Source organism: Oncorhynchus keta, chromosome 25, assembly GCF_023373465.1.
Source record: "Oncorhynchus keta strain PuntledgeMale-10-30-2019 chromosome 25, Oket_V2, whole genome shotgun sequence".
NCBI classification, from domain to species: Eukaryota; Metazoa; Chordata; class Actinopteri; order Salmoniformes; family Salmonidae; genus Oncorhynchus; species Oncorhynchus keta.
The window spans coordinates 21043143-21057350 of record NC_068445.1 but is presented as its reverse complement, the minus strand read 5'-3'; the positions used below and the strand labels follow the sequence as shown (position 1 = coordinate 21057350).

Here is a 14208-nt window from a genome sequence, read left to right as displayed (position 1 = left end):
TAAATAGAGAGTACACAGTGGCAGAATACCTGACCACTGTGACTGGCCCTAAATAGAGAGTACACAGTGGCAGAATACCTGACCACTGTGACTGACCCAAAATAGAGAGTACACAGTGGCAGAGTACCTGACCACTGTGACTGACCCAAAATTAAGGAAAGCTTTGCTATTGAGAGAGGCCATTGTAGGCAGACCTGGTTCTCAAGAGAAGATAGGCTATGTGCACACTGCTCACAAAATGTATGAACATATTAGAGATACATATTTCCCTCAGATTACAAAGACCCACAAAGAATTTGAAAACAAATCCAATTTTGATAAATTCCCATATGAATTGGGTGAAATATCACAATGTGTCATCACAGCAGCAAGATTTGTGACCTTTTGCCACAAGAAAAGGGCAACAACAAACACCATTGTAAATACAACCCATAATTATGTTTATTTATTTTCCCTTTTGTACTTTTACTATTTGCACATTGTTATAACACTGTACATAGCCATAATATGACATTTGAAATCTCACTATTCCTCTGAAACTTTTGTGAGTGTAATGTTACTGTTAAATTTTTTTATTGTTGATTTAACATATGTGTCCTATGCCAATATATCTTTTTGAATTTAATTGAGAGAGGAGGGAGAGGGTGATGAGGGAGGCGTCTGCATGCAGGTCAGCTGGGGTCACGAGACGGGGGCATGAAAGGAAGGAGATTTTATAGTTTTCCAATGTTTTTGTGTCTGTCTTAATAAAAAGTGATGTTGGGATTTGGTAACGTCAGCCTTTGCCTCACGTATTTATTGGACATCTGTTACTTTCAAGCGGAGGAAATGTTTAAAAAGCGTAGAGCGAATTTGTGGTGCAGCCCATCCCAACCGCACACCGTCTCAAACGCAGCATGCTTCATTTCCCCAGATGTGCCTGCTGCTAATGTTTGCCACTTTACACAGACCACAGCGTTGTTTGTTTTCACGGCACCAAGATAATTGTTTCCATTGTGCCGTACACTAACAATCCCCATGTTTTGGGGGATGAAGGGGAGAGCATTGTCTTATTATGTTTCTACTTTTAAACTCCGCTTTTTTAAACCATGTTTAGCCTTGCATTTTCACATCTGTTTGTTGGAATATAGGATTTCAGAATAGTTTTATTTCCTGTGGCTTGCTCTATGAACACACCCAGTTGTTGTTGTTGTGGGCATCCAGACATCATGTTGGTGAGATGAAACTTACTGAGAGGACTGACAGAGTGCTGAAGCAGATAAGAGAAAAAAAGAAAGGGATATTTTGGAGAGAGAAATAAAGTGGTCAGGCAGCAAGAGAGGGAGGTACTGTAGTTAATATACTCAAAGGTCAGAGGGAAAGTGAGGGGAGAGAGAGATTATGAAACAGCTCATGGTTTCTGTATTCACTATTATAGTCATTATTATTTATGAGAGCGTCTTGGAGCCATTCTCAGCAGTGAAAACTGTCAGGGGGGCCAGAGGACTGCACTTCAGTGTAGGTAACCACAGACCAGGCAGTTGGGAAATAATAACCAGAGGGTCAGAGAGGAGTGGAAGGAGAAGTGGGAGGTGAGCGAAATGAATTGAAAGATTGTCCATAGCAACCAGTCAGTCATACAGGGTCCCAGTAGGAGCAGATGTAAATGTTCTAGACAGACAGATGAACAGACAGACAGGCAGGCAGGCAGATAGACACCAGTGCAGCATACAGCTTCTGCCTGCCAGGGAGAAGGTGGGGTGGCAACCAGGCTCCACAGAGCCGTCTGGGACCCTGCCCCTGCCATCAGCCTCACCACAGGTATGGGAGAGAGAGGGAGGGAGAGGGAGAGAGGAAGAGAGGGGGCAGAAGGAGCAGCCCCTGTCTGGGAAGAGGAGGCGGGAGATTAGAGGTCCGTCTGCGTGCACATCTGGATGGAATAGATGAGCTGACAGGGCTGACAGACCAGCACTACACTACTGTAGGAACTTGTGTGTACATGCGTGGGCACGGGAGCTTGTGCGCGTGTATGGATGCGTGTGTGTGTTTGTGTGTTTGGCTGTGCTCCATATTATGAGACAGCTTGGGCATGGGCTGCTTTAGGGTTAGTGTCACCCTGCTGAGCCTGTCTGTCTACTCTGTAGTGGCCAGGTGAAGGTAAACTCAGCGATATGACGTAGGTGCATAAAGTAAACAGCATAGTGGGTCAATTTCTGCAACAACTAAGAGTGTTGAAGAGCGAGGCTAAACTCCCCACTGTTTTGGTCCCGTACTAATCTCTCGTGGACAGATTCATGTGTAAAGTGACAACTTTTCAAGATTTTTACTTCTGGGTGACCGAGATTAGTCCCGTACCTACCACGCTCTAACAACATCGAAGTGAACCCATACACATGCGCAGACACTGTGTGTGACAGTGTGGGAGTGAAGTCTTGCATCTCACTTATCGCAATTTCTGCAGTGGTACTCGTGGCAATGTAATTTAGCTGAGTCTACCTTTATCATCTTAACTGGAATCAGAACACACAGGTGTGTTCTAGAACAAGAGGAAAGCATTAGAATGAAGTCAGTAACTGCAACCACACAAGTTCCAAAACTCCATTGAGTGGCCAGGCGAAGTGTTTGTTAAAGATCCCAGGCAGTCTTAGTCTGTTCTCAGACCCATTAGCGATGGAGTTATGAAGGTCTAGACTAGTGGAGGGAGGGGGGGTGTCTGGAGGCCAGGGATCTCCTGTCTGACTGTCTGGTCTGCCTGCCGGCCTGCTGGTGTTGACTGATGAAGTGAGATGTGTCTGTAGGAGGTGAGAGCCCCTCCCTGACCCCCCACCACTCCACCCCTCACCTCAGGGTCCTAAAGGCCACGTCTGGTTTCAGTTGCAGTTTGGCTGGCCCAACACCTCTGCAGCAGGTCTGCCTTAGCAGTGTGTGTTTGTGTGTGTAGCCAAATATGTGTGAGTGTCCGTGGAAAGACTCTGAGCTTAACCTACCCTTATAGTGAATTCTGGAGATAGTCCATGTTGGCCCAAGGACCCCCCCTTCCCCTTCCCCATACAACTGACCCTAATTACAGAGTCCCACAGGAACCCAGCGGGCACTGCAGTGTGAGAAGAAATTGTGGGCCTCACCACTGCAGGCTGAGGTGGGGGGTCACTGGAGAGTGGCAGTTCATGATGTAGGCCACCCCTCCCTCTCAGCCAATCACCTAATAAAAGCAAAGCTGGAATCCTGGGAAAGCACTATAAACGCTGGGGTGCAGGGCAGTTTTGGGTTGGCCCACTGAAGATGAGTCTCGGGTTGGTCACAGTGACGATACCATGGTCCCAACGCAATTTGGGAGATGGAAGCCATGTGTAGAGAGAGAGCGAGAGAGAGAGAGAGAGAGAGAGAGAGAGAGAGAGAGAGAGAGAGAGAGAGAGAGCAAATGAGAGGAGGCAGAGAGACAGAGAGAACTGGAGGAGCATCACCCAAATTTGTTATCATATGCCCATTTTAGTCACACTAATAAACCAGTGAAACTGCTGGGTCAGAACTCATAGACAAAGGGTAGCCAGCCACTCTGTAAGGAATATTCGCAGGATCATAATTTTGTCTAAGAGGAATGCATCTACAGATGCATCCAAATCTTTGTCCACATGCACCAGTGGTCTTTAGTCTTCATGAAGGCTTCAACAGCAGCGTGACAGATAAAAACTCCCTGGCCTGGCTGGTCAGCAGCACCCGGTCACTCTCTGAGCAGACAGAGATGGATCAGATCAGGACGATTCCTCCCCTCCCCAGCCCGGCCCAGCCCTGTGTTGACTGGATGGTCTGTGTCCACAGCTGCTCGCCGCTCCCTCAGACCCCATACCTCCTTCTGGGAACCTCTGGCTCTGAGCTAAACCAGTCTTATGAAACTCAAGCTAAAGGAGGAGGAGGAGAAGGTGTAGCCAGAGCCCCAGTCCCCTCTGACAGAGTTCATTCTCAGGTTCTGACCTGTGCTGTGGTAAAATCACATAGTTTAAATGTACACCTCGTTGTTGATTAAACTCCATCAAGGCCACCACTGAGACGAGATGTGTGTGAGCTTGCATATAATCACCCTCCCACCATTACAGACCATATGTATTGAGAAACAAATAGACATTTTAGCAATAGAAATACCTCCAGAAGACAGGCCTTCCTAGCACGAGGGCTGTCTGTCTGCACATGGCTACGTCTTTTGCATATCAAAGAGAGAATAAATAAACCAGGGAAAATAATGAGCTAAGGAGAGGGAGCCTAGAGTGAGTTGGAGCATTAATGGGCTCTGTAAAGAAAAGAAGGAGGAATTGTGCTCTCTGGGCAGGCTAGGCTGGCTGCAGAATGGTCTGGTTTATTTTCACTGGGAAAGTAACACTGGAGGACTGACCTTGGACCATTAAACACAAATACACACATAAATACACACACAAATTCACACACACACACACGAATACACACACACACACACACACAAATACACACACACACACACACACACACACACACCAAAACATGTATTCCCTAACCCCTAACCTTAACCTTAACCCTTAATGTACACTACCGTTCAAAAGAGCGGGGTCACTTAGAAATGCCCTTGTTTTTGAAAGAAAAGCTTATTTTTTGTCCATTAAAATAACATCAAATTGATCAGAAATACAGTGTAGACATTGTTCATGTTGTAAATGACTATTGTAGCTGGAAACTGCTGATTTTGATTGGAATATCTACATAGGCGTACAGAGGCCCATTATCAGCAACCATCACTCCTGTGTTCTCTTTGGCACATTGTGTTAGCTAATCCAAGTTCATTATTATTATTTATTTATTTATTTTTCATCCCCCTTTTCTCCCCAGTTTTCATAGTATCCAATTGGTAGTAGTTACAGTCTTGTCTCATCGCTGCAACTCCCGTACGGACTCAGGAGAGGCGAAGGTCGAGAGCCTTGCGTCCTCCGAAACACAAACCAACCAAGCCGCACTGCTTCTTGACACAATGCCCATCCAACCCGGAAGCCAGCCGCACCCATGTGTCGGAGGAAACACCATACAACTGGCGACCGTGTCAGTGTGCACTGCGCCTATCCCGCCACAGGAGTCGCTAGTGCACGATGAGACAAGGACATCCCTGCCGGCCAGACCCTCCCTAACCCAGACGATGCTGGGCCAATTGTGCACCGCCCCATGGGCCTCCCGGTCGCGGCCGGCTGTGACAGAGCCTGGACTCAAACCAGAATCTCTAGTGGCACAGCCAGCACTGCGATGTAGTCCCTTAGATCACTGCGCCACTCGGGAGGTCAAAAGTTTATCATTTTAAAAGGCTAATTGATCATTCGAAAACCCTTTTGCAATTATGTAAGCACAGCTTAAAACTGTTGTTCTGATTAAAGAAGCAATAAAACTGGTCTTCTTTAGACTATTTGAGTGTCTGGAGCAGCATTTGTAGGTTCGATTACAGGCTCAAAACTTTCTTCTGAAACTCATCAGTCTATTCTTGTTCTGAGAAATGAAGGCTATTCCATGCGAAAAATTGCCAAGAAACTGAAGATCTCGTACAACGCTGTGTACTACTCCCTTCACAGAACAGAGCAAACTGGTTCTAACCAGAATAGAAAGAGGAGTGGAAGGTCTCGGTGCACAACTGAGCAAGAGGACAAGTACATTAGAGTGTCAAGTTTGAGAAACAGACACCTCACAAGTCCCTATCAATGTCTACACTGTATTTCGGTTTAAGTTGATGTTATTTTAATGGACAAAAAATGTGCTTTTCTTTCAAAAACAAGGACATTTCTAAGTGACCCCAAACTTTTGAAGTGTAGTGTATATGTATGTATATTTATATTTCAGACTTTTTCTGGATTATGTGTGTATTGTTTTTTTTTATTCCTAGGTATTACTACATTTCACTACACCTGCGATAACATGTGCAAATCTGTGTACACGACCAATGAACATTGATTTAATATGACACACACACACACACACACACACACACACACACACACACACACACACACACACACACACACACACACACACACACACACACACACACACACACACACACACACACACAAGCCTGCTGGTTGGTGAGACTTTGTCTCACAGGAAGAGGATGGCTCCCAGCCCCCTCTCCCTGTGACTGTGTGCTGTCAGGGGCCTCCCCCGGACTGCCATGGAGGGCCCTCAGGGGCTTCTTAAAGGGTGTTGGAGGGAGTTATTTTGGTAACCACAGTCACAGAGGGGGAAGGCGTTATGCTCCTACTGCCAGTACTGACACACACATACACACACATATATACGCCAGTGGAGGCTGTTGAGGGGAGGACGGCTCATAATGGCCGGAACGGAGCAAATGGAATGGCATCAACCACCTGGAAACCATGTGTTTGGTGTATGTAATACTGTTCCAATGATTCCACTCCAGTCATTACCACGAGCCTGTTCTCCCCAATAAAGGTGCCACCAACCTCCTGTGACACACACACTCAGAGCTGTGGATAATTGTATAACACTAATGAGATTTTAATTAACCCTGACACAGCAGTGGTGTGACCTTCACCCCTCTCCCTCTGTCTCCTGAGAGAGTTCCACCAGGCAGGCCAGGCCAGTGGGGAGGAAATGACTTGTCAGTGTTTGTAAACAGTGGAAAACTCCCCCTTGTGCTGTGCTCTGTGTCCTGTCCTGTCCTGTCAGCCACAGAGCCCGGAACCAGACACAGAGCTGATGTCAGGACAACCTCTCCTCTCTCCACAGGGGTCTCTTCTAATGAAGAGCTCTGATTCAAACCTTGATTAGGGCCCAGAGCATCACAGGGTCAAGGGTCAAAAGCACTCAGGCAAGTATCTCTGACCCCCCTTTAGCAGAGAGAGAGAGAGAGAGAGAGAGAGAGACCAGTCACAAGCCCCGACATTGTTACTCTTGGCCCAGATGAATAGATCACACTCAGCACATCCAAGTCAACACACACTGCTTCACAGACACTGTCTATGGGAATATAGGGAATAAGTTGACTTGTTATCCTGTGATTTCTCAAACTTGAGACATGGACAGGCAGAGTGAATGAAAGAGAGAGTGAGAGAATGGAAGTTGGGGTGTGTGGGGGATGGTTGTCTGAGTGCCTGAGCCAGCTGAACGTTTTATACAATGTGTTTAAGTGTGGGAGGGTGGATCTTGGCACGTGAATGGTCTATAATCTAAAGAGAAAAGAAGTGCTGTCTGTCGGAAAGGGAGTCTGGGTTAGAGGTGCCTTCAGTGCGTTCTGGAGCAGGGGTATATTATCAATTCCGAGCCTATTTGAAATCGGACACTGTCATCAATATTACCTGGTCTCCATAGGACATCTCCCCTACCATACGCACACACACACACACCCTCACATAGACAGGCAGACAGACGGACATGGAGCAGAACGAAGACTGTGTTATTTCCCCACTCGAAGTTCGCCGCTAATTTTGAATTCTTACTGAAATGGAAGATAGGGCTTTTAGCAGTACATCTTTACACATTCCTCAGAACATACCATTGATTTACAGTCTCAGCTCGAACCTTGTTTCATTTCCACATGCGCTAGTAGTGGCCCACTGAGAAAGCCTTTCAACCCAAGATATAGAAAATCAAATCCACAAAGATTGAGGGCAAGTGTCTGGAGCAGGACCCATTTACACTGTTCATTTCCCTTTCTCCTTCTCTCTCTTTATGGGCACTAACTCTTTCTGTTGTGCTCTCTTTTGTCCTCTTTTGCTTTCTCCCACTGAACTCTGAACAGAACATGAACTCTTTGTACTGTATTTCTGTCTGTGCTGTCACTGACGAGCATCAGTAGCACATAATATATATTACAGTAAGTGTGGCTGACTGTGTGAATGACAGAGAGAGATTGAGTGAGCTCAGGCAGTGTTGGCCAGTGGTTTGCAGTGTGTTTGGCTCCAGCTGACTCTGAGAAGAGGTGTTGGCTGGCGTCTAACGAGGTGCTGAACCCAGACTCTTGTTTGTGTCCGCAGAACCTGGGTCATACAGACACAACAACACTAACACACACAGAGGAGACAGTGTGGAACTCCACAAAGGTCTGCCCATTTAAAACATCCCCAACCCGCAGGAACACAAACTCCCACAGGCGAGATAGAACAGAGCACTCAGAGCTGAAACTGTTTTTATATTCAATCAAATCATACCAACATGAAAGCAGTATGGCCACATGTAGCTTTTGTTGTGTGTGAATTTGATACAATTGCAGTGTACAAATCATTTGATCACTCTTTGCTGAGAATCTTTCTGCACAGCAGGAAATGCAAACTTGTAGGTATAAAAAGGCTTCTAAAGTTTGTAATTTTCCCTTTAAAATGCCAGACTTGATTTGCCCTAAGACAAATGTATCCATTAATTATAATCCACATAATAATTCACATTTCGTGTTGTTGCAGGATTATTTCCTTGCTGTAGCAAACTGGCTCAAATTAAGATCCTACTTCTGTAGGATGTTTACAGTATAGTATTTGGTATTTTATTAGGATCCCCATTAGCTGTTGCTATAGCAGTAGCTACTCTTCCTGGTGTCCTCACACAGTATGAAACCAGACATAATACAGAAAATAGACAAGAATAGCTCAAGGACAGAACTAAATAAATTAAAACAAGAAAAATATAACTGAAAGGTTCTGTACTGACTCAATAGTGACTCAATTCAGTAGCACTAGACTATGAGTTATACATTCATATCAGTACATACATACACATCAAATCATGTGTTCAAATATGGGAGAGGAGTTGAAGTGCTGTGAAGCTGTTTTTCAAAGCCAGGTTTGCTGTTTACTTGAGCAATCTTAGATGGAATGGAGTTCCATGCAATCATGGCTCTATGGATGGGATACAGAACAGAGATAAAAGTCACGCCTGCTCTAGCATTATCATCCCTCTTTCTATCTCTTTCTATCTTTCTTTCCCTCTTTCTCTTTCCATCCCTCTCCCTTGTGTTCCTCACCTGCTAGCCCACCCTGACAGTGGTGTTGGTGAGGTCACCTGGTAGAGAGAAGCTCCCTGTCTCCTTGCAGTCACAGGACGCTAGATAGTTTTTGTCCAGGGCTTTCAGAGCAGAACTCTCTCATGCAGTCCAACTAGCCTGCCACTGTGCTTCATCATAATCAGAATGACAAATCATGTGAATAAAAATAATGGAATAAAAAAAGAATACTGAATTGACAAGGGAATATTGGCACCACTGAGCATTCTGAAATTGAGTGAAAATACTTTGTGGGAGGGTTGGTATTTTATTGTTGATGTGGACTGATTGTGCTGTTGTCTGGAAGCCTCACTGCTTATAAGGGCAATTTGCATGACTGACTTAGTGCATCATAACGGAATGACGACTGTATGAACTCACTGTGTGGTCTACTGAAATGACTCCTCTTCAACCTCCCCTTCCTCTTCTGCTACAGAGTCAGGAAACCAGCTGGTGGCTCAGGAGGCGGTGAGGAAGCCGTCCACTCTCCGCCGACCTCCTGCCTCTGCCCGCACAGAAGCAGGAACAGGGGAGCAGCTCTCCACCAGTAAGAACTAGGACCCTAACACTCTCTCATACTGTACTATGACACCTGGAACCATATTTCTCTTTTAAATATCATCAGATTCAGAACACCTGGGATCCAATTTATCTCCTTTACAATGTTTTGCTTTAACACTCAGGCCCCATGTTTCTCATATTCATTGAAGTACATTTTTGGAAGTGCTTTTTGCAGATATCGACACTTGTCCACGTATAGTATTTTTTTCTTTGTCTGTTCTCCAGATTGCCTCAACTGTAGTCGATTCACAGCCCTGACAGACAGACTCCGCTCACTGGAGGAAAAGGTACAGTCATGGACTCCTCTACTGAAAACTGTGCTGCAGCGAGAGGCTACAGTCTCTGATCATGAGTCCATTTGAAAGGCATTGGCATTTCTCTGATAGATGAAAACACATGCACACTACAATAAATTGTAAAGTATTTTATCTGTATTGTCTTTTTCGTTATGTGTCGGACCCCATTAAGGCTAGCTGTTGGCACTGGTGTCGGATAATGGGGATCCTAATGAAAATGTAAATTAAAACATCTCTTCAAATTTCTCTCTTTCCTATTTTATCCAATAGGTCCAAGTGCTGACCTCTCCTGCCTCCACTTCTCACCGCCACCTACAGGGTGAAGAAGGAACGGCACCGGAGTCTTCCTCACAGACAAGGGCTCCACAAACCAAAGGAGCCCCTGGCGAGCAGGGATCCGTAGGTACGTACAAGTCGCCTATACACATGGATGGGCAGGTTTTAGGAACAACCATGTATTCCTACTGTATTGAGTGAAGCGGGTTATGTTTGATCATTTCTTAGAAAATCACTCTGCATGGCTCTCTTTGTGTGCTGTAATTTGTTCTCCATTGCATCTCAAACAGCTCTCCTCCCCCATATCATATTTCTTCTGTCGCTAAAAGAGAGACGTGCACGCACGCACGCACACACACACACACACGCACACACGCACGCGCACACACACACGCGCACACACACGCACACACACACACACACACACACACACACACACACACACACACACACACACACACACACACACACACACACACACACACACACACACACACACACACACACACACACACACACACACTAATTTCCAGTTGTCTGCGCTGCTCTCTTTCAGGGTTCTGTTGTGTGGAAAGTGAACACTTCAGGGCATGAAAGCCCTCTCCTTCCCTGGAGCTCAGCCCAGCGTTGGCTGCAGCTAGAAAGATAGAGTGTTCTGCTGGTGCACTTTCAAAAGGCTTTTCAATAGTGTATCAACTTCCATCCAATTACATTCAAATCTGTTTTAGCCAAACGCTCTCTTAGGTTAAGATCCTCACTGGCCTTCTGAGGCCTGTTGAAGAATGTAAATGCACCATTATGTTTGTCCTGCCACACAGACAATGTTTGTGGGTCAGTCTTAGTAGTTTTGAGAGAGAGAGAAATTATCTGCTCCGTGTATACAGTACCAGTCAAAAGTTCTGACACACATACTCATTCAAGGGTTTTTCTTTATTTTACAATTTCTACATTATAGAATCATAGTGAAGACATCAAAACTATGAAATAATACATATGGAATCATGTAGTAACCAAAATAGTGTTAAATATATTTATATTTGAGATTCTTCAAAGTAGCCACCCTTTGCATTGATGACAGCTTTGCACACTCTTGGCATTCTCTAAACCAGCTTCACCCGGATTGCTTTTTCAACAGTCTTGAAGGAGATCCCACATATGCTGAGTACTTGTTGGCTGCTTTTCCTTCATTCTGCGGTCCAAACTCATCCCAAACCATCTCAATTGGGTGATTGTGGAGGCCAGGTCATCTGATGCAGCACTCCATCACTTTCCGTCAAATAGCCCTTACAGAGCCTGGAGATGTGTTGGGTTATTGTCGTGTTGAAAAACAAATGATAGTCCCACTAAGCACAAACCAGATGGGATGGCGTATCTCTGCAGCATGCTGTGGTAGCCATGTTGGTTAAGTGTGCTTTGAAATCTAAGTAAATAACTGACAGTGTCACCAGCAAATCACCCCCACACCAGCACACATCCTCCTCTATGCTTCACAGAGGCAACCACACATGCAGATATTATTTGTTCACCTATTCTCACAAAGACCCAGTGGTTGGAACCAAAAATCTCAAATTTGGACTCATCAGACCAAAGAACAGATTTTCACCAGTCTAATGTCCATTGCTCGTGTTTCTTGGCCCAAGCAAGTCTCTTCTTATTATTATTGGTGTCCTTTATTTTTTGTATATATTTAACCTTTATTCAACTAAGCAAGCCAGATAATTTACAATGATGTCCTCCCCCTGCCAAACCCGGACGACGCTGGGCCACTTGTGCACCACCCTATAGGACTCCCAATCACGGCTGGATGTAATACGGCCTGGATTCAAACCAGGGACTATAGTGTCGCCTCTTGCACTGTAATGCAGTGCCTTAGACCACTGCGCCACTTGGGAGCCCTTTGGTAGTGGTTTCTTTGCAGCAACTCGACCATGAAGGCCTAATTCATTCAGTCTCCCCTGAATGTTGAGATGTGTCTGTTACTTTAACTCTGTGAAGCATTTATTTGGGCTGCAACTTCTGAGGCTGGTAACTCTAATTAACTTATCCTCTGCAGCAGAGGTAACTCTGGGTAATCCTTGGCAGTCCTCATGAGAGCCAGTTTCATCATAGCGCTTGATGCATTTTGCAACTTTCTTTTTAGCAAGATGGTGCCGATAGAGATGGTCGGCTCACATCGAGTCCTTAGGCTGACCCAAAACAACAGCGCCGCAGAAGGGGCAGACGGAGCGGCCTCCTGGTCAGGCTCCGTAGACGTGCACATCGCCTACCGCTCCCAAGTATACTACTCACCTATGTCCAATCTCTTGACAACAAGGTTGATGAAATTTGATTAAGGGTTGCCTTCCAGAGAGACATCAGAGATTGTAACATTCTCTGTTTCATGGAAACATGGCTCTCTCTGGATATGTTGTTGCTTCATGATTAACGACTCATGGTGTAATCATAACAACATAAAGGAACTCAAGTCATTCTGCTCACCTGACCTAGAATTCTTTACAACCAAATGCCGGTCATATTACCTCCCAAGAGAATTCTCGTCAGGTATCGTCATAGCTGTGTACATTGCCCCTCAAGCAGACACCAAGATGGACCTCAAGGAACTCCACTGGATTCTATGTCAACTGGAAACCATATATCCTGAGGCTGCATTTATTGTAGCTGGGGATTTTAACACAGCAAATCTGTGAACAAGGCTATCTAAAATCTATCAGTATATTAATTGGGGTAATACCCTCGATCACTGCTACTCTAACTTCCACGATGCATACAAATACCTCCCCCAGCCTCTCTTCGGCAAATCCGACTACAACTCCATCTTGCTCCTACTGTCTTATATGCAAAAACTCAAACAGAATGTACTAGAACCATTCAACGCTGGTCTGACCAATCGGAATCCACGCTTCAAGATTGTTTTGATCACGTGGACTGGGATATGTTCTGGTCAGCCTCAGAGAACAACATCGATCTATACGCTGACTGTGAGTGAGTTTATAAAGAATGCATTGGAGATGTTGTACCCACTGTGACTATTAAACCTATCCTAACCAGAATCCGTGGATGGATGGCGGCATCAGCGCAAAACTGGAAGCGCGAACCACCGCATTTAACCATGGAAAGAGGTCTGGGAATATGGCTGAATATAAACAGTGTAGTTATTCCCTCCGCAAGGCAATCAAACAAGCGAAATGCCGGTACAGGGACAAAGTGGAGTCGGAATTCAACGGCTCAGACACGAGACGTATGTGGCAGGGTCTACAGGAAATCACGGACTACGAAAAGAAAACCAGCCACGTCACGGACACCGACGTCACGCTTCCAGATAATCCCGCTTCGAGGATAATCCAGTGCCACCGTCGCGGCCCGCTAACAAAAACTGCACCCTCACCCTCTCTCCTTCTCTGTGGCTGACGTGAGTAAAACATTTAAACGTGTTAACCCTCGCAAGACTGCTGGCCCAGACGGCATCCTTAGCCGTGTCCTCAGAGCATGCGCAGACCAGCTGGCTGGTGTGTTTACAGACATATTCAATCGCTCCCTATCCCAGTCTGCTGTCCCCAGTCTGCTGACCACCATTGTTCCTGTACCCAAATAGGCAAAGATAACTGAACTAAATGACTACCGTCCCGTAGCACTCACCTCTGTCATCATGAAGTGCTTTGAGAGACTAATCAAGGATCATATCACTTCCACCTTACCGGCCAACCTAGACCCACTTCAGTTTGCATACCCCCCCAACAGGTCCACAGACAATGCAATCACCATCACACTGCCCTATCCCATCTGGACAAAAGGAATACCTATGTAAGAATGCTGTTAATTGACTACAGCTCAGCATTCAACATCATAGTACCCTCCAAGCTCATCATCAAGCTGGAGACCCTGGGTTTCAACCCCGCCCTGTGCAATTGGGTCCTGGGCTTTCTGGCGGGCCGCCCCCAGGTGGTGAAGGTAGGAAACAACATCTCCACTTCGCTGACCCTCAACACTGGGGCCTCACAAGGGTGCGTGCTCAGCCCCCTCCTGTACTCCCTGTTCACCCACGACTGCGTGGCCATGCACGCCTCCAACTCAATCATCAAGTTTGCAGATGACACAACA

The 14208-nt window shown here is 45.7% G+C and overlaps 1 protein-coding gene across 3 annotated transcripts in view; it reads left to right on the top strand.

Annotated features, from left to right (window-relative positions):
- Positions 1 to 14208, top strand: part of LOC118358395 (EMI domain-containing protein 1-like) — a 104202-nt gene that overhangs the window by 65795 nt on the left and 24199 nt on the right. For all 3 annotated transcript variants that reach the window (XM_035736183.2, XM_035736182.2, XM_035736184.2), the window contains 3 exons: positions 9414 to 9524; positions 9764 to 9825; positions 10105 to 10237. In XM_035736183.2, the coding sequence (XP_035592076.1) occupies positions 9414 to 9524; positions 9764 to 9825; positions 10105 to 10237 (306 nt within the window). The remainder of the gene's footprint in view (positions 1 to 9413; positions 9525 to 9763; positions 9826 to 10104; positions 10238 to 14208) is intronic.